General features: G+C 55.5%; 1 protein-coding gene across 1 annotated transcript in view; it reads left to right on the top strand.

Annotated features, from left to right (window-relative positions):
- The window catches only part of SRRM4 (serine/arginine repetitive matrix 4), a gene marked incomplete at its 3' end in the record, with an annotated part of 131901 nt that overhangs the window by 87935 nt on the left and 18391 nt on the right, over nucleotides 1–25575 (top strand). Inside the window, exons 3-9 of the mRNA XM_079763246.1 lie at nucleotides 10789–10932; nucleotides 12701–12787; nucleotides 14415–14486; nucleotides 16274–16300; nucleotides 18182–18232; nucleotides 21127–21225; nucleotides 23031–23187. Of these exons, the coding sequence (XP_079619372.1) occupies nucleotides 10789–10932; nucleotides 12701–12787; nucleotides 14415–14486; nucleotides 16274–16300; nucleotides 18182–18232; nucleotides 21127–21225; nucleotides 23031–23187 (637 nt within the window). The remainder of the gene's footprint in view (nucleotides 1–10788; nucleotides 10933–12700; nucleotides 12788–14414; nucleotides 14487–16273; nucleotides 16301–18181; nucleotides 18233–21126; nucleotides 21226–23030; nucleotides 23188–25575) is intronic.

Here is a 25575-nt window from a genome sequence, read left to right as displayed (position 1 = left end):
AGCTGAGCAAAGACAGCAAGGTTGGGAGCTTCTGACCTGGAGCCTATTTGCAGTGAGCAATTGCAGCGACAGGGACAGCTAACACTGATCGAATGCTTGCGCTGCACCAGGCCTGGCGTCAGGCACGTGACGGCGTCATCCCTAAGGCTGGGCACTAGCATCAGCCCCTTTTGCAGAAGAGAGGAGGGTGGCTGGTCCAAGTCCCAGTGTGAAAATAAGGCCACCTGCTGAGTCCCGAGCCCCTGGCGGCTCCTGGCTGTTCAGTGGCTGCCCGTTGTCAACAGATAAACCGTGGATCTGAATGAGACCTCTGCTCATGTGGTCGCGAGGGGCTGCCCTGAGACCCCTAGGCTGTTCCTGCACAATCCCTCCCCTCCCCCCCGCCACAGTCCCCTTGGAGCCACAGGGCACCCACCAGAGTTGGAGGGAGATCATCAGGAAGCTGAATGCCCACCAAAGACAGAGCTCTCCAATCCCCCACAGTCCCGCGGTAATGGGTTTGACTTTTAAAAGGCAGATGAAAGTCCCAGTGGAGGGACAGACCGTTCCCATCAGCTCCTTAATTAGGATGACTGTGGAGGAGCTGTTTCCTACAGGTGGGACAGCTGGATGCCTGGCTGGCACTGACAAACGGCCACTTCCGTGTAAAGCCAGACATCTGCTCTCTCCAGAGGCCCCTCTCTCCCACAGGGAGCCCTTTGTCAGAGAAGAGTGGCAATGGCAAAAGATGGGGCATCTGGGACAAGCCTAAGGGAGGGTGAGTGGCAAGGGAGTGATTTGAGAACTCGCTGGTGATTGGTGCTGGAGCTGCAGAGGCGGAGTCTTCTGAGAGCTTTCTGCTGATTGGTGGAATTGTGATGGACCAAACTCTGCATTCATTGTCGCCTCCATTATCATCATCATCATCATCATCATCATCATCATCATCATCAAATAACATATATTGAGCTCTTATTGTGTGTCCGGGAAGTGGGCTACGCATTTCACAATTACCTTGAGGCAGGTTATATTAACATCCATGAGGCGTTACCATCTCACAGCCTCAGCTAGGAAAGCTAAGGCCTGGTGACATTGAACAACTTCCTGTGGTCAGCACAGTCCAGCAGTAGCCTCCCCTGCTCAGGCCCTGCAGTGGCTTCTCATTCAGAGAAAAAGTCACGTTTCTGTCATAGCCTACCCGACGGCCCATGAGCTGGTCCCTCCTTACAGTCTCTGACGTCCCCCCTGTTACCCTCCCCCTTGCTCCCTCAGTTCTAACCTCAGTGCGTGTAGTAGGTCCCTACCCCAGGGCCTTTGCATTGGCTGTGCCCTGTTCTCATTCCCAGGCATGCACGCAACTCACTCCCTCATCATCTTCAAGTCTTGCTCAAACGTTACCTTCTCCCTGATCACCGCATTGAAACTTGCAGCCCCCAGTGACATTCCCAGTCCCCCATCCTGCCTCATTTCTCTCCTGTATGGCGCTCGTCACTTTCCAGTAGTGTATACATTTACACCTTATTATGTGAATTTGCTCCTCTCCGCCTCCCCCTGCCCATCCGGGTAGGATGCAAGCTCCACCAGGCAGGCTCTCCCTCTTTTGTTCTCTGTTGTGTCTCCGGTGCCTAGGACAGTGCCTGCGTATAGTAGGTGCTCAAGAAGTATCTGTTGAGCCGGTGACTAGTGAGGAATGAGTGAGTGGTCCCTGGCAGCACTCTCTGAGACCCGTCGCTACTCTCCGCTCTTGAACCAAGGCTCCTCCAACCCTGGGTGGAAGTTTCCCGTCAGGCCACGCGCTCCGCCCTGTGCCCCGCAGGTCTGGTTTGCTTGGTGCCTCCTCCAGCAGCGGCTGTGATGATGCCCCAAAGGGACTCATCACGCCAAGAAAATATAGGCAGCAGCTCGCCCTCCCTGGAGAAATCTAAACCCTGTCTGCGATCCCAACTAACGCGGAGGTCCTGAGGGTGCCCTGGGCGGGAGCGAGGGATGCTATTCTTGCCCGCGGTGACACAGCTTGGCAGAATCGGGGCGTGAACTCAGGTCAGCGAGACTGCAGGGCCTGGGCGCTTTCTCAGCAGCATCGTTTGCAACCCGTTCAAGTGGAAAACCACAGCATTTTGGAATGCAGCCGTTTCCCACGTCGGGGCAGCCTGCATTCCAGGCTGAGAGGGAGGTAGCCTCTCCCTCTCAGCAGTGCGATCCCTCGCCAGGCAAACAGGCGATCGGCAGGCCAGCCTGTGGAGGGAGAAATGACGGGGCGATTTGGGGGCGATTGGAGGGCAGTGGCTGGATGTGTTCCAGATGAGAGTTCAGAACCCAGGCAGGTTGGGGGCCTGGCCCTCTTGGCTGAGCTGGGTGAGAAATGCTGAGCTTATTTTTCTCCATATGGTTCTTTTGTCCTTTGACCTAAACTTGGGAAGCTGGCAATTTTTGATATACAAGAGTGTTTACCACACACACACACACACACACACACACACACATCTGTTCACACCCACACTCTCTCAGTCCTGAGAACTGAATGAAACCACTCTCGTCAATTGCCCGTAGAGACAGCATGCTAGAGGGCGGTGCTTGTCTGGCGAGGCCAGCCCTCGGGGTCAAGTCCAAATCCTTTGTAAAATCTACAGTCTGGCTACTCAGCGTGTGGTCCAGGGACTGCAACATCATCTGGGGGAATTGGTTAGAAACGCAGAAGCGCAGGGCCTCACCAGACCTGTTGAATCAGCACCTCCGTGCTCACACGATCCCCAGGTGGGTCCCCTGTACCAGAAGGCATGAGAAGCACCTGCCTACGGCCCTGAAGGATCCAGCCCTGTTTTCCTTCTCCGTCTCTACTTCTTTTTGCCTCCCAGGTTCATTACAATATTATTTACAATAGCCAAGACACGCAAACGGCCTAAGGGCCCATCAGCAGATGATGAGAGAAGTTGTGGTATAAACATCTACGGTGGAATATTATCAGCCACAAAGAAGGAAACCCTGCCATTTGAGACAACATGGATGGACCCTGAGGGCCTTATGCTAAGCGAAATAAGCCAGTTTCGGCTCTTGCCTTCCACCCTTCACCCCACCTCCTCTTCCAGCTGCAGTTACATGAAGTCCACTGCTGTGTCTGGGTGGTGCCGGGCCTTTGCACATGCTACTCTACTCTCCATACATCTTCCAGGAAGCTCTCCGTGGCACCTGCCCACATTGCCCAGGCTGGATTAGGTGCTCTCCCTGTGGTTCTGGGGTCCTCCGAGCTTCTCCCCGTCAGAGGACTCACTATATGACTGTCCTCCCAGCTGAGGGATCAGTCTTCCCCTCCAGGCTGGGAACTCCTTGAGGGCAGAGACAAGTCTTAGCTACTTTGGGTCCTTGGAGTCTGATACTAAGTAGGTGTTCAGTAAACAGCTGCTGACCAGATGAATGCAATAACGAGGGAGATGCCTGCCTCGTCAGGCTTCCTTCTCTTTCTCATTCCGTTTCTCCTGAGATGAGCATGACTGCCCCACGTGCGAATGGTGTCGTTCCGATGATGTCTCTGGAACGCCCAGTCTCCCCCAGGCTCCCGTGCTTTTCCCACCATCATAGCAAAGCTCAGAGGCACAGCTCCCGCAGAGCGCCCCCAACCAGCTTAATTCACCTTCCAAAGGGCTTGGTACCAAGACTCCGGCCAACCTGGAGCCTCAGGAGCCCAGCACAAATTAGCCGTAAATCCATCTTGTCTGCGGGCTGGGTCGGCCAGGAGAAGCCTTGGGCTTTCTGGTGGACTGGTGAGCTGAGGGTCTGGGCTGTCGTTCTCTCCCGAAACAGGCGGAGTGCAGGTGTCTGGCCAGGTGCGGGGACAAGGGGGGTTACTCCCGGCCATGGATGCACGTGTGGCCCAAGAACCCGAGGCACGAGCCTGGGATGGGAAGCCAGTCCCGTTGCCTCCCAGGTCTCAGTGTCTTTATCTGTGTAACGGGGATAAGTTGGTCAAAGTGAGAACCTTACAGAGGGTTGCCAGCATGGAGGGAGACACTGGATTAGCAACTCCTGCACCCCTAAGAGAGGCTACTCATGCGATGGAGGCACTGAGGGTCAGGGAGTCCCAAACCTGATGACCAGTGCCATTCATTCCTGTGTGTGGATGTAAGATTCAGACCAAACCCTGAGTTATAGCCTCTTCTCCAAACACACAAGGCAAGTCCCTGCCTTACAGGGTAATTATACTCACTCATTATTTCCTCACATTTTCAAAGTGTTTTGCAGATTGTCCTCCTTTATCCTCAGTTGATTCTTATACTAGGTGCACTGATTAATAAAGGCGGATTGTGTAATCAAAGAAAACACGATAATTTCAAGAGAAACATCAAAAGTGCTTTAGTCAAAGTAATGTCCATCGCTAGCTACACATTTCCCCCATCTTTCAGATAATTTGTGGATACCGTCCCAATAGAACTTTTCTTGTTTTGAGGCAAACCATTCAGAGACCCAATTTTCCACTTCTTCGTACGTTTTGAAGTGCTGCTCAGAAAGTGTGTGTGCCATCTATTGGAACAAGTGGTAATCTGAAGGAGCAAGGTCTGGTGAATACGGCCGGTGGGTTAATACTTCCCAGGCAAGATCTTTTAATGTGTCTTTAACCGGTTTCGAAGTGTGTGCTGGTGCATCATCATGAAACAAAATTACTTTGCCGTGTCTTCTGGAACATTCTGGTTGTTTCACAATCAAAGCGTGGTTCAAATTGATTATTTGTTGTTGGTAGCAATCAGTATTAACGGTTTCACCCGGTTTTAGAAGCTCATAATACACCACACCTTCCTGATCCCACCAAACGCAGAGCATTGTCTTCTTTCCAAAGCAATTTGGCCTTGCAGTCGATATTGATGGTTGACCTGGATCAACCCATGATTTTGTGCATTTGGGATTCTCAAAATAAATCCACTTTTCATCGCCAGTCACAATTCAATGCAAAAAAGACTTTCTTTCGTGCCATTGAAGCAACATTTTACTGATGACTTTTCGGTTTTCCATTTGCCTTTCATTCAGTTGATGTGGCACCCATTTTCCTCCCTTTAAAATCTTTCCCATTGCTTGTAAACGATTGGAAATTGTTTGCTGAGCAACGTTTAATCTTTCTGGAGTTGTTTTTGAGTTTGACACGCATCTTCATCCAATTATGCTTGTAATTGTTGGTCTTCAAACTTTTTTGGTTGACCTGAACATTCTTTGTCTTTCACATCAAAATCATCATTTTCAAAGTTTTTAAACCAGCGTTCACAAGTATCTTGAGATGGAGCATGTTCACCATAAGCTTCCCGAAGTATTCAGCAGCACTTTTCTTCAAAATAAAGTAATGAATTATAACTTCCTGCAAATGTGGGGGTTTTTGGCACAAAATTCAACATTTTTAAGTGTAAAAATATCTATGATGTTAACACCTTCAGCAAATTTGGCATATGAAGTTTTGAAGCTTGTTGTCAATACAAGAAAATAGCATACATATCAAATCGCATATATATCAACATATGTGTAACTCCATCTATTGAAAAATCCGCATTATTAACCGGTACACCTAGTAAACACACAGGGCAGGGTGTTCTTGCCACTTACTCTTCCAGCTCTCGGTTTTTCCATCTGTGTAGTGGGGATGGCCATGCGTACTCCTGGGTGTCTTTGAAAACTTCAATGAAATGATACATGGGAAGTGCTGACCCCAGGGTCCAGCATGGAGCAGGCGCCTGACACATGCCAGCTGCTGCTGTGACCAAGTGACATGGAAAGAGCACTCGACTGGGGGTCAAAAGGCCACGGCTCCAGCTGCTGGTCTAACATGAGCCACCCATGGTGTGGCCTTGGGCAAGTCCCTTTGCCTCTTGGGGTCTCAGTTTCCCCTCCCCATACCAGGTGGGCCGAGGCTGGGGGCCCTTCCCGCTCCCCTGCAACATGGTCCATCTCTGAATGTTCAGCTCGATTAGTGCCGGGCGCCAGGACCTGCACCCAGCCCTGGGCCCAACAAGCACTTTGCTGGGAGAGAGACCCAGGGAAGTAGCCAGGGAGTCAGGCATCTCAGAGAGTTTTGCAGAAAGTTCAGCCCTGGCTCTTATCAGAGGCTGTAAATCTGCTGGTTGCCATGACTACAGGAGAGCAGCCACTAAGCTCCAGGTCGCTGATTAGCAGGAAGGGAGCGGGAGGCCTTGTGGAATCGGCACTCAGTCTCCCTCCCTCCCTCCGTGAGGTGGAGCAGCCGCTGGCCTTTGACTCCACTGTGCCCGCCTCCCCTGGAGAGCTTGCCTTCTTTTAAGTTTTTTTAATGCAGCATCGAAGGGCCATGTGGTAAAACGGGTCCTTCTCAGCAAAGATGGACACAGCGTTTTCTTAAAACCCTGCAAAGCCTGGCCCGCGTGGCTCAGGGGTTGAGCATCGACCCACGAACCAGAAGGTCACAGTTTGATTCCGGGTCAGGGCACATGCAGGCTCGATCTCCAGTGGGGGGGCATGTAGGAGGCAGCCAATCAATGATAATCTCTCATCATTGATGTTTCTATCCCTCTCCTTTCCTCTCTCTGAAATTAATAAAAATATATGAATATATATAAATATTTTCAAAAACCTGCAAGGATGCAGATTTGGAGGCAGGGAAGGGAGATGGGTGGGGCCACAAAGGAGGGCAATTTTAAGTTGCAGCCAGCCCACTATCCCTGTCTCATCAATGCATCACCAGGAGCTCCCCATCCTGGATTCTGAACCCTGCTGAAGGCAGAGATGGACGAGGCATTGTCTTCAACCTGAGCCTATGCCCCAGTGCCCGGCAGTAGCACCCACCATCTCCCCCTGCCTGCCGATGACCCGGGTCCCTGCTCCCTCCATGCGCAAAGTCACCAAGCCCTTCCGCCAGTGCCCGGACTACTCACCATGCATTTATTCACCGCCCAGTTCCTCACATCAGCTCCCCATGTTTGCCAGTGGCAGGGCCGCCTCTGGTATGGATTTGTGTCTTGTCTTCCTATAGTGCCCCAGAGAGTCGGAAATGCCATCCTCCTGTGTGTCCAACTCATGATCTGCTGGGCCATCCCCACACACCGCTAAGCTCATGGGTCGCTTTTCTAAGAGACACAGCGGGCAGAACAGAACAGGCATGGATGGGGCCTGTTGAGTAGACTGAGGCACGGCTAGTTTATTTCCACCAGCTGTAGCACACGGGGATTCGCTCAGAGCATCTCCAAAGCCCTTGCTAGCTTTTCGAAGCAAATGTTCTCTGCAGCCATGCATGTGCTCTTTAATTTACTCCTTGAACATGTGTTGTGGGTGTTTGCTAAGCAGCAGGCTCGGGGCAGGAAGACATGACCCTGCTCTCAGGGAGCTCATAGTTTAGTGTGAGAGAAGACGGTGACATGGTCCTAGCACATGATTAAGAGTTGCAGTGAGGGTACCAAATGGATTAGCACATCCCGGGAAAGGGGTTAGACCGCCCCAGGTGTCTACTCCCTACGTCGCCATGTCCACTTCAGCTGTGGTGACTCCGTCTGGCCAGCTGCTCAGGCATTAAACCTTGGAGTCCTCCTTGACCCATCCCCTTCTCTTAGTCTCTTGCACCCCAATTTAACCAGCAGCAAAGCACGCTAGTTCTACCTTCACAATATGTTAGCATCTGACCACATCCCATCACTTCCATTGCTGCCCGCTGCCCTGAGCCTGGACTATTGCTGCAGTCTCCTCGTCGCTATCCTTCCCTCTGTTCCATCTGTGTCTCCAGCCATTGGAGGGATCCTTCTAAAATGCAAACCAGACCGTACCCCTCTTCTGTCCAAGAGGCTCCTCATGCCGATCACAGAAGACCCAGAGTTCTCCCTAGGACTGACAAGGACCTGGTCTCTGATCTTCTCTCTGATCACTCTGGCCCTTGCTTGCTGTCCCTTGTGTATGCCCAAGGTCTTTGAACTTGCTGTTCCTTCTGCCGGGAGCACATGTCCTGCTTCCTGCAGGGGCCTGTGTAGAAGTTATTTGTTACTGAGCAACAAATTACCCCAAATCTTTGTGGCTTAAAACAATCAACAGTTATTATGTCTCGGTTTCTGTGAGTCAGAAATTTGGCTGGGCGACTGGCTCACCCTCCCTCCTGTGATTGTGGTCAGATGCCAACCAGGGCTGCAGTCTTACCTGAAGGCTGGACTGGGACTGGGTCCACATCCACGGTGGCCACTCCCGGGGCCGGGTGGTGCTGGCTGTCGGCAGGAGGCCGTGGCTCTCCTTCACCTTGGGCCTCTCCATGCGGCCAGCTTCCCTGGAAGTGGTCAGTTCAAGAGAGTGTGGCCGAAGCTGCCTTTTTACCGAGACTTGGAAGTCACACGTTGTCACTCCTGCTGACTTATTCTGTTTTCCACAATTTATTGTATTCGTTAAAAGTGAGTCACCAGGCCCATCCGATACTCAGGGGAAGGAAATTGGGCTCCATCTTCTGATGGCGGGAGTGCCAAAGAGTCTGTGAACACATGGCCAAACCATCACAGCTGCAAGGTTAGTCCCTAGTCCTTCAAGTCTCCACCCCGTTACTTCCTCAGAAAGGTCTTCCCCGATTACTCTGCACAAAATAGCAGTCACCCCCTCCCACTCCCTAGTCCCATTTCTCTGATTTATTTCTCCATAATTTATTACTATCCAATAAGCCTGATTATTACTCACTTGTGTGTTTATTACCTGCTCCCCCATCTAGAATGTAGACTCCATGGTCACAGGGGACATCTGTTGTGTTTGCTGCAGCCCCGCACTTAGAGCTGACCTGGGCACATTGCCGACCCTCGGGGCATGGGCGTTCATGAGTGCAATCAGCCATGGCCAGACAAGTGTAGGGGAGGCACGCCTTGCTGGGGGCTGGGCAGAAATGGCAAACCTGGAGTTGTCTGAGAAGAGCCAGGACAGATTCCACATGGACAGACTGGCCTGGGCAAAGGCATGGAAATGGGACCCTCAGAGGAGGAGGGGGGCAGGGAGGTGCAGGGGACACAAGCCGAGCAGGATGGAGGGAGCTCTGGAGGCCTGCAGCCGGCAGTGAGGAGGGCTGGGAAGCCCTGACCTGAATGTTCATTCCTCCTGGGCCTGCAGTATCTCCCCGCTCCGCTTCTAAAGATGCTCCGTAAGCAGCTGACAGAGATGGATGCCTTTGCTGTCCTTCCTTCAATATTGACTGGGCTTGGCCTGCTCTCCTGGCAGCCCCGAGGAGCAGGGGGCTTATCGGATGCCTTCATCCCGAGTCGTAAAACCAATCTTGATGCACTGGCTGCAGCAGTGGGGGGCATGAGAACTGCCGACGTTGCTGATCGATGCTGGCCCTGGAGTCTGCGGGCAGGGCGGGCAGGGCGGGGCGCTTGCTGTTGGGCGCCAGATCCACCTGTGACTCTGGATTGCTGACTCTTCCCGCTTAGGAGCCAGCAGATTTGAGTGACAGTCTCTTCAAAGACTGGGTAATTAGGCAACTTCTTTTCCCTGCCTGGGACTCGGAGAAGGAGGGGGAACTCAGGGAGCTGCCTGTGTTGTTTGGAGCTCATCTTAGAGGCAGAAGGGGGAACTTCAGGCCTTCCTCAAGGGGGCGGCCTCAGACCTGCTACGGCACCAGATGGGAGGGTTGGTTCCCAGGGAAGGAAAGGGAAGGAAACAGACACTTTTTAGGTCTTCCTGTTCACTTACTTTATCTTCACCACAACTCAACAACATAGGGGCTGATATTATTCCCTACTTTATAACTTAGAAAACTGCGACTCGGGTCGAGGAGTTGGCCCCCGGTCCTATAGCCATTATATGGTGAAAGTGGTATTTAAATTCAGGTATCTCTGTTCCATCCTACCTAATAATAGAGTAATATGCAAATTGACCATACCTTCGCTACACCTACAAGCCACGCCCACCAGCCACGCCCACCAGGAAACCGTCGCAGGGTCGCTGGGGTGTGGCCGAGCCCAAGGCCGGGAAAGCCTCGGGCGGAGGCTTTCCTGGCCTTGGGCACCAGCGGGGAGCCTGCACGGATCGAAGGCAACCACTGGGGGTCGGCTCCTAAGATCAGTAGGAGGGATGCTGGGTGCGGCCCAGCCCAAGGCCGTGAAAGCCTCGGGCGGAGGCTTTCCCGGCCTTGGGCACCATCGGGGAGCCTGCGACGGATAGCAGGCAACCACTGGAGGTCGGCTCCTAGGATCCTTAGCAGGGAGGTTGGGGTGCAGCCGAGCCCAAGGCCGCCGCCCAGGGCCAAGCCCTGACCCTGAAAGAAGGCAGAAGGCGGTGGCCACAGCCAAGGCCTGGGTCCCCGATGTCGGCAGAAAACTAGTGCAGGCAGCCAGGTGAATGAAGGTCTATTGCACGAATCTTTGTGCAAATGGGCTGCTAGTATACATATAAGGCAAGAAATAAAATGGAATTGAAATGGCAAAGAGGAGTTGAAACTAGTGACATCATGCTTTGGCCTCAAATTATGTCTTGAGGAAGGAAGTGAAATGCTGGTTTCCAGCCTCTCGCTGTGATTTAGTCAGGATAGGGTTCACTGTGCTGCAGTAACAAATAACTCAGCCTCAGTGGCTTCACCTAACTAAGGTTGATTTCTGTCATACAAAGTGGTTAGGCATCTCTGCTCCATCAGAGTCGCTGTGACAGAGGAACACAGTAAGACCTTACTCTGTCAAACTGGAAATGACATGTCATTCCCACCCAGAGACCATTGGTCAAAGGTAACCCCATTGCCCCAAACTAACTGCCAGGGAAGCTGGGCTATGTTAGGGGCGTCTAGGGAGGTTTGACGAGCATTGTGAGTCTCTGTCATAGTCTAACACGTTTGCTTCCTTATTTCTGTTTCTGTAGGACAGAACCCCAGAGCAGCCCCATGGCTCCAGGTCAGGATGGACCCTCTGGAAAGCTGAGCCAGCATCTGGCCACAGAGGCCTCGGGCACCAGCTGGGAGAGAGACAAGGCCTGCCGGGAGCGCAGTCCTGCGAGAGCACGCAGGTGAGGTGCTGCCCACTCCTCCAGGCCAGAGAGAACGTGCACGTTGAGGAGGCAGAAATGAGTCTGTCTCTCTGGCCACTCCTCCCCTCGGGCTTTGCAAGCTCCACTTTCAACCCTTCCATCGGGATCAGCAAGCCTCAGCTCTACCCAGAGGCAAGGGCTTTCTGGGTTTTACCCCATCTGCTCTAGGACAGTGGTTCCCAAACCTTGCTCCCCTGGGACTCTCGGGTTCCAGAGAGAAGTGAGAGTTATTGACTGAAACAATGAGATCTTTCTGTTTCGCACAATATACTTATAAACGGTGTTTTCCCCCCTTAAGTATCCCTCCTTAAACACTTTGGATTCTCTTTTCTCTCAAATTCCTGGCCACTGTTACGTTGGGGAATGTTTATATGAAACCAGACAATTTAACATGTGGCTACATTATTTCATCCATTCACCCCTCATTTGGCCACTCTTCCTCTGGGTCAGCACTTGTTGAAGGAAAGGTTTGGAAGTGGCCTACCCCAGTTACCCAGCAGCCTGTCGGCTTCCGGAAACGCGTAGTGTCCTCTGAGTCTCCTCACATGTAAGTGTAGTTAAGCAGCTGAGTCGCAATCCCCTTGATACGTAGGTTTAACCCGCTGAAACTGACTCTCTTGCAAACATTCTGGCTACAGCTCTGTGATTTCTATCCTGGCAATGCGGAGACCTTAGCGTATGTTGTAACCACTTGATCATTTTTTTCCCACTCACCAAAATGATCAGGTTCTTGGAGTAGACTTCAATATGGCAGCGTTTTATGCTGGTCTAGAGAGAGCTGGGTACTTTCCAAAAGCGTGGCCGCAGAAACAGGACCCAGAGGCGGCGGGTTCTGTGGGGAAGCCCTCAGGGCAGGAGCCACCCTTCCTGCCGGCAGCGTGGGCAGGCCGTAGGAGGAGGCAGTAAGAATCAGCCCCCTCTCACCGCGTCTGCGAGCATCCAAGCATTGAAAACGCTCGGCATGCATGTAATAAGCGAATAAATGGTAGTTGCATTATGGCTAATAAAGACAATAATATTCTTATTAATATCTCATTTTCCCACTGTGGTCCAACTGGGTTGGCGTGTTTCAATTTCCAAGTGGTTTTTCATCCCCAACCACCTCCTTTTGCCATGGGATAGTATTTTAAAAATATCCCTGGAGCCTGCCCCGATTATAATAGGAGATAGCTCGACTTCATTTAACTGCAGCCTGAGCATTTGAATTTAATTGAATGGGAAATAATTATTCCTGAAAAGCGGAGAGTTCTGAGGTTCTGCGAGGCGATATAAGATATGTATCTCATTACATTAGACCTCAGCAAATATACTTCCAATAATCAGCTGCCACTTAACATATACGCCTCCTATTACATTTCCAGCAGGCACTATGCAGACAAGACGTATTGGGCAGGGAAAGGGCCGGACTGCCGATTAATTATTTAAAAAGCGATTTATTTACCAAGGTGAACCATTTGCAAGTTTGATAGTAAATCAATTAAGGAGCAGTTAGCCTCGATAATTTTGTTTTAAATAATCAGTTGGTGTTTGGGTAACGTACAGCGTCTGTCTCATTAGGTCGGCATTAACTCCTTATTTGAGGCACTTAGTCTGAAGTGTGCCCGATCCAGCCATGAGGCGTTAATTAGGGCCCCGCTCTGGGCCTTCACCCTCCAAGGAGCTGGGTCCTTCTTCCCTCGGCGGCGACAGCCCTGAGGGGGCTCGGGGACCCTGAGTCCTCTAACGCCAGACTCTGTGCTCCCTACAGCGCCTCCCGCGACAAAGATCGGACGCCACCGCCGTCCTCCAGGGGGAAGAAGAAGAAGAAGAAGTCTACCCGGAAGAGGAGAAGGAGGTGAGGCACAGGGAAGGCGACGCCTTGAAGATGGGGGACGGGACAAAACGGGGGTCAAAGGGGCTTCGGAGCCAGTGACCCCTTGGGTTGAGTTCCTCTCTCTGCCTCTTACTTAGCTGTGTGACCTTGGAGAAGTCACTTCCCCTCTCTGTTTTCACTTCTGTAAATGAGGATAGTTCCTACCTCTTGGGATTGTTGTGTGAATTAGAAACCCAGACGCGGAAGGAGCTGTCACAGTGTCTGACACATAGTAAATGACCAGTTAATCGGCAGCATCGTCATGACCATGAATATTGATTTGGGTTTTTTGTTTTTTTGGGTATTTTTAGAACTCTCCCTGTGTGGAGGGCTGTGCGAAGCACTGTGTCCTCCATATCCTCTTTACCCTTGACCACAACCTACCCGGCAAGCATTATTGTCCCCATTTTAGAGATGAGAAAAGAAAGGCACCGAGAGGGGGTGGCAAAGCCCCCAGGGACATGACTCCAGGCTCCTCATTGGGCTCTGCCACGCCCACCAGCAGGTTTAAAGCCAAGGATAATGGGTTTTATATTTGTGCCACTATTGATTCTGTTGTATCCTATGATTTTTTCTGTGTACAATTTCTTTTAATTCTTTTGTATTTAAAAAGATTCCCAGATATTCTTCTAAGCTGCCGCTCATTAGACCCACAGTGGTGGGCAGAGACCTTAGAAGCGGGGAGTTGAAAAACACACCAAACCTGGGAGGCAGTATTCGAAGAAGCCTGCAGGGGGCAGCAGAGAGGAGTGTCTGAGTGACAGGTCCCAGGACACCCCTTTAGCCTCCTTCTAAGAGGGCCCAAAGGGGAATGTGGGTGAGACCCTGACTTCCAGACATTGTGGGGCGAGCGGTGGAATTGGGGCAAATGGCTTATGCCTCTGGATCTTAGCGGGGGGCATGAGAACACCTCAAAGAAGGAAAGCACGGGCATCAGGCTCCACTACGTCATTCTCATCCAGCAAATGCCCACGAGGCTCGTGTTTGGGGACAGGCACTGTGACGCCCGAGGAGCCGGGTTGTTCTCGGCCCTGCCCTCCCAGGCAGACATGTTTGTTGGCCCTGCCAAGTGGCTTTTGTGGGGGGTGTTTGGTTTGGTTTGGTTTTGGTTTTGTCTTTTTAATTGGTGACCAACGTTTAAAAGCCAGGAGATTTCACGTAAAAAGATGTGTTCTGGTGACTTCTATTGAAAGGGGGCTTTCTGGCAGCCCGGGCTGCAGTCCCACACGGACCCTCGGCTGGCCTCAGAAGCCTCCCTTCAGCCAGGTGCTCTCTGGTTGGCCACAGTCCCCACCACTCCCTACTGCCTGACCCCGGGCTGCTGCCTCCGTTGAGTGTGCAACTCCGAACCTTTTTCAGCCTTGTGCTTTGTCAGGAGGAAATAGAGAGAGAGCAGTGACCTGCCCAAGGTGACCTCGTGAGTTGGTAGTAAGGTCAGCATTGGAACTCGGGTCACCTGACCCTCAGCCTGACGTTTCAAACAAATACTTGGGGGAGGGGGTGTCACTGAGAGCTGAGGCCAGCATCGGGGCTGGAAAGGGGTCTTTTTTAAATCATCCCCGGCCTTTAAGAACCTCCCTCTGACGAGGTCTCTCTCCCTCTCCCACAGGTCCCCGTCCTATAGCCCGTCGCCTGTGAAGAAAAAGAAGAAGAAGAGTTCCAAGAAGCATAAGCGGCGCAGGTATGGCCCTTCCTCCTCCACCAGCAGGGACGGGCCAGGGGGCGGGGGCGGGGCAGGGAGAGGGGTGGCACCAAAAGGGCATTCGGGAGCATTTCAGTCACGTGGAGTGTTTCTCTAGGAATTGCTTTTGTTGTTTGTCTTTGTATCTTGCACAACGTGAGACCCTGGCTGCGAGGGCCAGAGGCCCACTAAAGCCCCTTGGGCAGAGGGGACTGGGTGGTAGGCAGGCAGGGGTGTCCCAGGGACAGCCAGGCCTCCGGGAGGGTCTAGAACCGGGGGGGGGGGGGGCGGGGGGCGGAGGCGGATGCAGGACACATGGTTCCCCGCTCCCTGTGGGAGCCACGGCGGCCCCACTGCTGTCTCTCCGCATCGCAGGCCCAGCCACAGGGGGACGCGGACTCTCCATCAGAATTCCCCAGGAAAGGCCTCGCGGTTGGTCCCGTGTCCCACGGCGGAATCAGGCAAACAGGCTCTGGGATTGTCCGCCCTGTGGACAGTTCAGGGGCATCTGAACTGGACACACGTTCCACCAGGTCCCAATCCACACGCAGGCACACACACTCACACGTGTGGGTTCCTGGGGCGGGCAGGAGAGTGGACGGATGCTCAGCGGAGGACGCAGGCTGTGTTTATGGGCCAGGCCGGCACTTTGTCACGGGGAGATGAGGACACGCTGGTGCTGACCGCCCAGCCTCTTCCCTCTGAGCAGCACCCACCCTGCGTGGCCCAGCGTCTCCTCACCCGCAGCGTGTCCGCTGAATGATGGCTGGCTATTTGGAGACAGGAGCTAGGAGCAGAGGATGCATTGAGATTTTTTTTTTTCTCTGCTCCATTAAAAAGGCTTCAAGTTTTTTAAAAATTCTACTTTTTACATCTTTATTGAATGCCTTTATGTGGCATGAATGAGGATTCTGGGCCCCTGGGAACAGAACAGCCACCCAGGCCCAGCCCCTACCCTCAAGTTGCTCCCATTTCGCTGGGGAGCTGGGTAATCATCATGTGAACAGGTCTGGCCTCGGAGCTTGGGGGGAAGCAGCTTGTGGGGGCAGGGGGGAGGCACCCAAGCAGCCTGGGGATCGGAACACGCTACAAGGAAATGAAGCCACCGGAGAGGCATTCCAGGAATGAGCAGGAGTTACTCGGGTGAAAGCTGTGTGACCTTGGGCAACTTAACTGACTTCTCTGAGCTTCGGTGTCTCTGTAAAATGGTTGTTAATAGTATCTCCCAGGGTTTGGGGGAAAGAGAGGATGAGTGTGTGAGATGCTGGGCACGAGCCTGGCCCACAGTGAGTCCCACATGTGGAAGCTGGTTGTCCCATGCGGATGACAGTGATGATGATAATGACAGTGATGCCTCCACAGCTGGGGAAAGACAGATGAAAGTGAGGCTGGGGGTGGGGAGGGGGCAGAGGACGCCCTTACGTCACCCTCACCAGACTCGCCCAACCTCATCGCACACGGGCTCACTGACGATTTGGGTGAGGACCGAGCGCTGGTAGGTTTTGACCTGGGAATTCAAAATGCAGACAGTGCCTCCATGTGGTCTTCATACCCTTCGGAATCTAAGAGACGAGGAGGTTTCGCTAGGCGTCCCGACCCCAGTGTCACGTGATCGCAAGCACACTGACACATGCATCCCAGGGAAAGGCCCTCAACCTCACCTCTCTTTATTCTCTTCCCCCCGCCCCCTCCCCCTCCCCCTCCCCCCTCCCTCTGTGTCTTCCTTCCTCCTTTCTCTCCTTCCCGCCCTCCCTCTCTCTCTTCCCTTTCCCTTCCCCTTCCACCAGGTCGTTCTCCAAGAAGAGAAGGCACAGGTAAGAACCGTGTCCCCTGGCTGCTCGCTCGGCCTCTGCCTTCTTGGCCCAGAGCCTCTGGGCTCCGTGTCCCCGTGCTCGTGGGCTCAGCCTCTTCCTCTTCCTCTTCCTGTGTCGGTTTCCTCCCGAGTAGCGGCCTGGCCTGCCTCCCTGGAAGTCAGCTTTCAGCTTCCACAGGCAAGCGGCTGCCCCTAACCAGCGCCGGCAGGGCCCCTCTCCGGAGCTTCCCCCACTTGCCAGAGCCTCATCTGAGCACTGACAGGCCTGGGGTGGGGCGTGGAGAGAAACATCAGCCCCCCCCCGCCCAGCCACCACCCGCCCCCCCCACCCCGAGCCTTCCCAGACCCCGGCTGAGCGATGGAGGCAACCCCACTGTACTGGAAACTGGGGGGGGGGGGGGGGGGGGGGGGGGCACAAACACAGCTAGGGTACTCCCCATACATCGGAGCCCGCGCTAAGCCCTTTCCATGCGTGTGCGTATTCAGTCCCCACTGACCCTCATCACAGCCTGTGCGGTGCGTCCCCATGTGACAGACGAAGAAACTGAGACTCAGACAGGCGCCGGGACAGGCATGTCCACACACACAGTCACACGGTGGCAGAGCCAAATGTCAACCCAGGTCTCCGACAGCGTCAGGGCAACGATGGCTCCTCAGCAACGCAGCCGCATCGCGAGCGGCTGGCAGAGTGCAGGGCCTTCCGTCCGTTCAGGAACAAGTAGACGTGGTTTCCAGCGTCCTCATCCACCCGGCCCTGCCGCCTGGGCCCGGCTCACTGTCACAGCCGAGGAAGGGTCTCCGAGAGACGGGCCTCTTGTCCAATGTCACACAGCACCTGCTGTGGGGCCGGAACTTGAACTTGGGTCTTTCAGGGAGGCCCTGCCCCCACCCCCCACCCCCGACTGAGTCTCAAGCATGAAGACAGATCCGTGGCTCACGGCGAGGTCAGATCCACGGCTCACGGCGAGGTCAGATCCATGGCTCACGGCAAGGTCAGATCCACGGCTCATGGCGAGGTCAGATCCACGGCTCACGGCGAGGTCAGATCCACGGCTCACAGCGAGGTCAGATCCGCGGCTCTTGGCGAGGTCCGATTCAGTGCCGAAGCCAGCCCTCCCGTCCCGGGGCCTGGCCAGCCACGCCTTTTGTTGATTCCTGAAACCCGTCTGCCTTGAAGGCCAAATCCGCTCACCCTCGGGGCCTCCGTTTCTTTACGCCGGGACCTCGAGTCATCGTCCATTCTGTCCAGAGCCCAAGCCTGTGACTTAGAAAAAATGAGACACTAAAACCCAAATGCTTGAAGTCTCGTGGCAGAACATTTCCGCACCTGCCAAGCTTGCTGAGGCTTCGAGTGTCCCTGGGACGTTCGTTCTCTTCCCTCAGATACGGATGGCACAGGGTGTGTCAGTGCGGCCAGGGGCGTGGCTGTGGGCCCGGTGCGGCCACGCCCCCTCCCCCGTGTGACTGTGGCTCCTCTGAGGCTCGGTGTCCACATCTGTAAAATGCGTCCTATTCAGCTCGCCCTCTGCCCCAGGTGTGGGGAGGGTAAAATGAGATGACTGACAGAGTATTCAGCAGAATGTCCACTCTGTAATAAAGCCTCCAAAATGGCGGCAGTGTCATTTTATTAGTGTTCAGCTACCAAAGCCGGCCCCCACCTCCCGCCTGTGTGGGCGGAGTCTCTGGCTGGACCTGCTGGTGAAAGAGTCCGCGCCCACCGCTCAGGTCTAGGGTCTCGGAGCCCAGGTCTAGGGTCTCGGAGCCGTCCCGGCCGCCTGGCCCTCTGGCCTCTGGGTGTTATGCATTTTAACTACTTGTTTATGTTTACCTTTGCCTGGAATTCTGCGTCTTTCAGTTAACTGGCCATTCATTTCTCCTTTAGCTCCTCCAGCCCAAAAAGCAAGAGAAGGGAAGAGAAGAGGCACAAAAAACAGTGAGTAGAGACCTCTGGGAAGGTCCTCCCGACCTGGGGAGCTGCCCAGTGACCGGGAACAGGGAGGGGACAGGCGAGGGTGGGGCCGGGACGGGGAGGACAGAACTGAGTGTGGACGCGCTCCGTGGGCTTGGGAGTGCATAAGGGCACACAGTGGTCTGTAGATGTGTGTGTGCATGAAAGTGAAGGGTGTACACCCATGTGCCTGGCACACCCGTGTGTGAACTGGTGCTCCTGTGCATGTATTCTGTATTTATGTGTATCTAGTGTGTGTATGTGTAGCGCACACATTGTTTGTAAATGTCTATAGATTGTCCCATCATGCAAACATTTGGGTGAACTGTGTGTATAAACGAACGCAATATGGGTACCTCGTGTGTGTGTGTGTGGTATGTATTTGTGTTCATACAAATGCATTACGTGTGCCCGTGCTTATGTGAGCATGACTGTGTGCACATAGGTGCGCTGTCTGCCATTGTATGTGAATTGTACACACTGAGCGTGCACTGCTCATATCTGTGTGCGTTATGTACTCGGGGCGGGGGGTGGGGGTCTTTACCTGTGCACATGTGTGCTGTGTGTGCACAAGGGGTAAGGGGGCATGATCACATGCATGCACATGCATGAGGTGCACATGAGTCCGAGCCCTGGCTGCTGGAGCTCGGGGCACCGAGGTATCAGTGAGCCTTTGCCTGTCTTGGGACCCCGGCGGGTGCAGGGTTTGTAGCTGGTGTAGAAATTCCAATCAGTCGGCGCTTCCTGCTGAGTTCACTTCCCAGCCAAATTAAAAGCACATTTGGTTACAACCCACCTACTCTGTCCCCTGCAAATGTTAGTGCGTGCGTTTTCCAATCAACTACTATTTTATCTCCTGCCAAGAGGCCTCTAACGTGAGGATCAAAGGCAATGGGATGAAAGGCAGGGCACAGAGGGAGGGCGCGCAGCTTTGCGGCTCCCAAGGTCACTTCACCCAAGGTCAGTGCAAAGGAGGGCATTTCAGCCACCACCACGGTGCCCGGAGAAAGCTCCAGAAGGAGCAGTAGTGCTTCGAGTCAGCTCCGGGGGCTTCCTGGTCATCAGGCTGGTGCGAGGCAGGAGGCGGTTATTGGTCATGGGCATTGCATGTGCTGTCATGCCACGTACAGACAGCGCTGTTCTCGGCGCCCTCGGCCCCGCTTGCCCACTGGGCTGCAGTGCAGACACCCAGAGCCAGGGCCTGAGCCCAGACCCTAAGGGCAGGGCAGAGTCCTCGCTGAGACCAGGCCTGCCCGCCTCCGGCAGCAAGTGGCCGCCCTCCCAGTGCCAAGAGCTGAATGAGTCCCAGAAATCACCAGCAGGATGGTCACTCTTGCCAAGTCCCACATCCGGGCTGCTTTTAAACAAGTGACCCCGGGTGAGTCAGCCCCTTTGGTTCACATCCCTTAGTGAGGCCTGACATCGGCAGGCCCTGTGCTGGGCCCAGGGCAGAGCGCAGCCAGCTCTCTGCTGGCCTCGAGAAGCTCCCGGTGCAGTGGGCACAGGAGCCGGGCAGGGCGGGCCGCAGCACAGCGGAGGGAGAGGATGTTGAGGGAGCTGTGGGAGCCCTGGCTTCCTGCAGGAGGGGTGTCAGGGTTGGGGTGGGGATGCAGGTGGAACTATTCTCGGTTGCAGGTTAGGCGAGTGCATAGACTTTCTGTGCCTGGGTTTCCTCGTCTGTGAAATGGGAATAGCAGGGACGCTACGCCATAGGTGCTGTGAGGAGCAGCTGAGTCCATTAAGGGAAACGCCTGGACCACAATGCCTGGCCTGCGGTGTGTCGGTGCGGGCTGCCTGCCTCCTCAGCCCTGTCAGGAGGCCATCGGGAACCGGGACACGTGTGAGCCGGAACACAAGCGTTTCGGAGCTGCTCAAGCCGCCAGGCCGGGCGCTGTCTCACACGGAGGCTGCAGAGCTAACGGGGTGGCTCCTGGAGGTGCTGGGGTTCCTGGTCAGAGTTCGGACCTGACGCGAGGGCAGTGGCCTGGTTATCACATTACAAGGTCCCGAGTCCTTGGCTGAGATAATCAAGCTCCCCCGACAGTCACCTCTACCTCCCGCGTCCTCCTGGCTCGGCCCAAAGCACGGCACCCGCGGTGGCACCGCTGTTTCCGGTCCTTGTCGCTGAAAAGGAGCTGAGTCGCTGTCAGGGTGCCGCTGCAGGGACAGTGGCCATGGCTCCCCTGCTGTTTGTGGTCGGTGATGTGGGACTCACTCTGAAAGTGGGCTTTTGGCTCCAGGGGAAGATTCTAGACTCCATTTCCAGGTCTGAGGTTACCAACTGGCAGCCCAGAGGCCTCATGTACTCTGCAGGGGTGTGTGTTTGCCCCAAACAGTGTTATTTTTAAAAACGAGCCTCCATTTAAAATAGGAATCTTTTACATAAAAAACACCTATAGTTCTGTATTCGCCTGAGAAATTAAAAGACCCAGCTCCAAGCCATTGTTGTGGGCAAAGGCTCCTCCCGGGCCCTGGGCTGGCACCTGGGCGCACTGTGGTGCCTGCCTGGCTCGCGGGGCTGCTGCTGAGCCTCCAGCCGTAGCTGAGGGAGAGGGGGCACGGGGGGTCTCTCCTGTCCAGGGTATGGTCGGCAGCCTGCTTCCAGCGGGGAGGCGGGGTCCTCAGGCGGCTCCTGCCGAGGACCCCCTTCCTGTCACTTGTGTGCGGTACGGCTGGTGAGAGACCCCAGGTGCCCCGTGGGGAGCAAGGGTGATGGGGGGAGGTGGAGGGAGAGGCTTAACTTTGGCAGGGACACTGGCAGAGGACAAGGTTTGTCACACGGGTCCGATCAGACTGCATCCCAGTCCGATCAGAAGGTCAATCACTCAACCTCTCTCTCTCTCTGACTCTTTCCTTCCCCCCCCCCCCCCGACCCCAAGATCGCGAAGCCGGCCCCGAAAGTCTCACCGCCTCCGCCACCACCACAGGCCCTCGCGGTCCCAGAGCTCGGAGTCCCGGTCCTCCAGCTGCGAGAGCAGGTACCCCTCACCCCAAAGGGCCCCTCACCCGGCCGCTGCCCAGAGCCCAGTTTCTGTTACATCAGCTTCGCCTCCCATGCCGCTGTCCCAGCAGAGGGGTGCCCGCCCCCCCCTCACGCCCCCGGCACTGTCATCACCACTAACCAGCACACATGCCTCCTGGGCGCCTGTGGCCGCACTGGGGTGCGCAGGCTCCCTCTCTCAGCTGCAGGGGCCCCTACAACCTTAGGAAATAGGGGCCATGGTGATCCCCACTTTAGAGATGAGGAAACCGAGGCACAGAGAGGTTAGGAACTTGCTCCTCACTTAGCTGCTGAGTGATAGACGAGGATTGAATGGGGCGTCTGGCTCTGGACTTGGCACTCCCGCTGAGGGTTGCTCTAAGCACAGAGATGTTAAGCAACCTATAAAAGGTCACACAGCACTAAGTGCCTCGTTCTGAGGCCCTTCCAAGTCGGGTTTCTCCTCACCTGGGCCCTTCCTTGCTGACACGCTGGCTGTGCCTCCTGAGAACAGGAGAAGGACTGGCTTTGTGGGCGAAGGAGGGGCCAGTGAGCGAAGTGGCTGATGTGCAGCGGGAGCGCGGAGGCCAGCTTCTGGATGCCGGCGGCCGCTTAGTTTTCCTTAAATGCCTCTCCCACGTGGCTGCGTGTCCATGTCACCGGGAGGTTTTAAATCTCACGTCCTTGTCCGCCGCCCCCAGTCTGATGAGAAGCTCTAGAGCAAGGAGGAGGGGAATGTTCCTCCAAGCCCACGCTGCCTGGCACTGCGCTACCCCTCCACGTACGTTCTCTCTCCCTCAGCCCCGAGGCCACGGGCTCGCCAGGCCTCTGCACTTTGGCTGCCCTTTGCCACCACCGTGGGAGTTTTTAAAAACACCAGTGCCCGGGCCCCACCCTGCACACGGTCAGAGTCAGTGCGGATGAGGGCGGGGCGAGAAGGGAGGATTTCCCGTCTCCCTGGGCCAGTGGTCGGCAAACTCATTAGTCAACAGAGCCAAATATCAACAGCACAACGATTGAAATTTCTTTTGAGAGCCAAATTTTTTAAACTTAAACTTCTTCTAACGCCACTTCTTCAAAATAGACTCGCCCAGGCCATGGTATTTTGTGGAAGAGCCACACTCAAGGGGCCAAAGAGCCGCATGTGGCTCGCGAGCCGCGGTTTGCCGACCACGGCCCTGGGCGATGTGAGCGAGGAGCCGAGCGTGAGGAGCCCACACGAGTGCCCTTTCTGAGAGTCAGAGGCGCCCCTGGCCGGCACGGCGGGCAGGGTGGCCGATCTCGGCCTGACAGGCTCGCAGGAGGCACCTCTGTCACTTGTCAGCTATATTCCCCCCAGAGTTTCGGGTGACAGTCAGCGCGATGCCTGTTCCACAGATGGCGAAGTCACATACACAGAGACGCACAGAAATCTGCGGTTATATTTATAGACAAACACAGGAAAATACAGACAGACAGGCCCAGACACACACAGCCACACGCAGGCGCAGGCGCACAGACAGCCTCTCAGGTGTGCGAAGGGCCCTAACCTGAATCAGGGAAGGGACCTTTTCTGTCTTCATAGCTGCGTCCCAGCCCCTAAAACGGCGCCAGGTGCGTAAACAAACATTTGTTAAATGAACAAGTGAGACGATGAGAGAATGAATGACTGGGCGGGTGGGGCGGGGGGGGGGGGGTGTGTTGGGATGGATGCGCGCGGAGTTTATACAAACACTCTAGTCCTCAGGTCCTGTGGGACCCTCAGCCTCCTCTCTGCCAAGCTCCCCTTGGACAGGCGCTCAGGCCTCTCTCCCCTGACTCCAGGCACCGCGGCCGGTCCCCCGAGGAAGGGCGGAAGTCTCGCCACAGGCACTCCCGCCGCTGCTCCAAGACCCTCGGCAAGGCCAGCCCCCAGGCCCAGTCCAGCCACCCGCCCAGCCAGCCCCTCCAGATGCTCAGCCTCCTGTCCGCCAGGGGTGTAGTAAGTATTCCGCACGGCTCCTCGGCCAGCCTGGGCCACGACACCTGGGGGCGGGGGGGGGGGGGGGCAGGCACAAGCGCAGGGCAGTGTACATCACACGTTAATTCAGTTTCGGGCAGATAGCCCCCCGGTTTCAGGCCTCATGGCAGATCCATCCAATGCTCGTTCGCCAGCCTCTGGCAGCACTCGGCTTGGGGATTTGGGGCTGGGTGGGTGGTTAGACAAATGGAAATACCCAGGGGATGTTGAAACATACGTGTTTGACAGTCTCCAGAGTGACATCTTCAGGAACACATGTGAGGCACTGTGGGAGCCACCTGGGGGAGGAAGGGACGGGGGTCTTAGAGGCTCCAGGGCACCCCAGCTGATCAATGAAGCCCACGTCTCTGACGCCAGCCAGCCCCCATTGCCTGCCGCCGGGACGTGGCCTCACTGTGTAAACACAGCCCTACCTGCGTGGCCCTGCCTCCCTCCCGGTCCACAGAGGTCGGGGCGGGGTGGGGGGGCCACGGTGGGCATAGCTGCTCTCCCAGTCCTTTCCACAGATGGGACCAAAAAAAAAAAAAGGCTCTGAGAGGTTGCGGTCTGGGTCCACACCACAGAGCAGAGCAAAAGCAAGTGGACTCAGGCCACACACCCGTCAGCAGTGACGAGCTGGGCTGTGACTTCAGACGGCGCCCGCGAAGCCCCTGGGCAAGGGGTTGGGGGTGGAGGGGGACCGGTCCCAGCGTTGCCACTTCCGGCTGTGCCGCTCTGGGAAGGTCACTGAGCCTCATTGAAACGCGGTTTTCTCATCGGTAACTCGCTCACAGAAGGGGCGGTTGGGGATATACAACAACATAAAGTCTATGACGGCCTGTTGTAGGTGCTAAAGGGACAGACAGACAGACAGACAGGGATTCAGCCCTGAGGGAGCCTGCCTGAGCGGCTGCCAGGTAGGAGGGCCCCATCTGTCTGGCCACGAGCAAACGGGCGATTTCAGAGGGCTGCTCCCTTAGAGAGGATGTGGCGGGAGACAGGGACCGAGGTGCTTGCTGGGAGGTCAGGGGAGAGAAGGTGATGACAAACCTCGCTGGGTCTCATTGACACCCTGGTTGGCTCCGTCGTGCATTCTGAACCCTCCGTTACCTGCCAAGGCGCCCTGAGTCACCGAGGTTCCGCGTTGCCCAATTCCCTGCCTCCCCCGTTGCTGGAACCGCCACCTCCCAGCTCCTCCGCGGCGAGCCTGGGTGCTGGGTGCGGCACCTGCATGCCGCCCTCCCCCAGTGCCCTCTGAGGACCCTGTGTGCGGAGGTTCCGACTCCGGTCCCAGACGGGGCTCGACAATTCCTTTTATCCCTCCCAGCCTCAGCTTTCTCACCTGCAAAATGGGAAATGGTCTCCCGGAGGGATTGTTGCGAAGGTGGAAATAAGTTTAAAGTCCAAGCCACAGGGACAGAAGAATGCTTCTCAGTCAGTGAAAGCCCCGTCTCCCCGGTCATGGCCGTTCGGTGGCCCCGAGACCCTCATGAAGAAGTGCCCTGGAGCAGCTGGCTGTGTGGTCACCTGCCTGGGAGGGGTCCTGACAGCGCAGGTCTGTCCAGAAGTCGGGGGGAGTGGGCCTCCCACAGCCAGTGGGGGACGAGCTGGCTGCTGGCTCCTGAAGCCGTGATGCCCCCACGGGCCCAGCCCTTCTCAGAAGAGCTGGAAGCCCGTCCGTGGGTAGAAGGCAGGGAGCTGCAGAGCTCGCCCAACAACGCCCCGATCCCAAGAAAAGAAACTGAGCCTCACAGAAGGCCCATGACGCCAGGAGCCACGGCCAGTCAGAGCTGTGAGATCCACGCTGGGCATCGCTGCGGGAGCCACAGTCCCCTCCTCTGTTAGAAACATGGCGAGAAGGCTCTTCTTCAGAAGCCGTTGTCAGGACAAAGGCAAAGCCATGTGGTGAACCTCCGCTCCTGGTGCGGGGCACGGGGCAGAGCCGGCACGGGTTAGCGGGTGTCATGACAACAGCGTCCCGGTGCTGGCTCCGCCCCTCCCACTGCGGGACCTTCATCAGGTTCCATGAATTCGCTGTGCCTCTGTTTCCTCTAAATCTGCAAAACCCAGATAATAACGTGGCCGACCTCCTCACAGGTATGTTGTGAGGGTCCAGTGAGTCAGTGTAAGTGAGCACCTTGGGCTGCGGCAGGCGAGGGCAAATGCTGTTATGGCCGATGCTCACGATGTGGCAGCGGAAGCAGGAATGGTAGCAGCCATGGTGGTAATGTAACACAGATGAGTGTGGTTCCGGCCCAGACTAGACGGCGGATGAGTTGGGACTTAGAGCCGGGCCCTGCTCCCACTGCCTTCCGTTTCCTTCCGGCCTAGAGGGCGGCTGAGCCCACCCCACTCGTGGTTGCCTGACTT

Source organism: Cnephaeus nilssonii (genome assembly GCF_951640355.1).
Source record: "Cnephaeus nilssonii genome assembly, chromosome: 22".
In the NCBI taxonomy this organism is placed as follows: domain Eukaryota; kingdom Metazoa; phylum Chordata; class Mammalia; order Chiroptera; family Vespertilionidae; genus Cnephaeus; species Cnephaeus nilssonii.
Note: the sequence above shows the minus strand (reverse complement) of the source record. Positions and strands in the feature narration are given on the sequence as shown.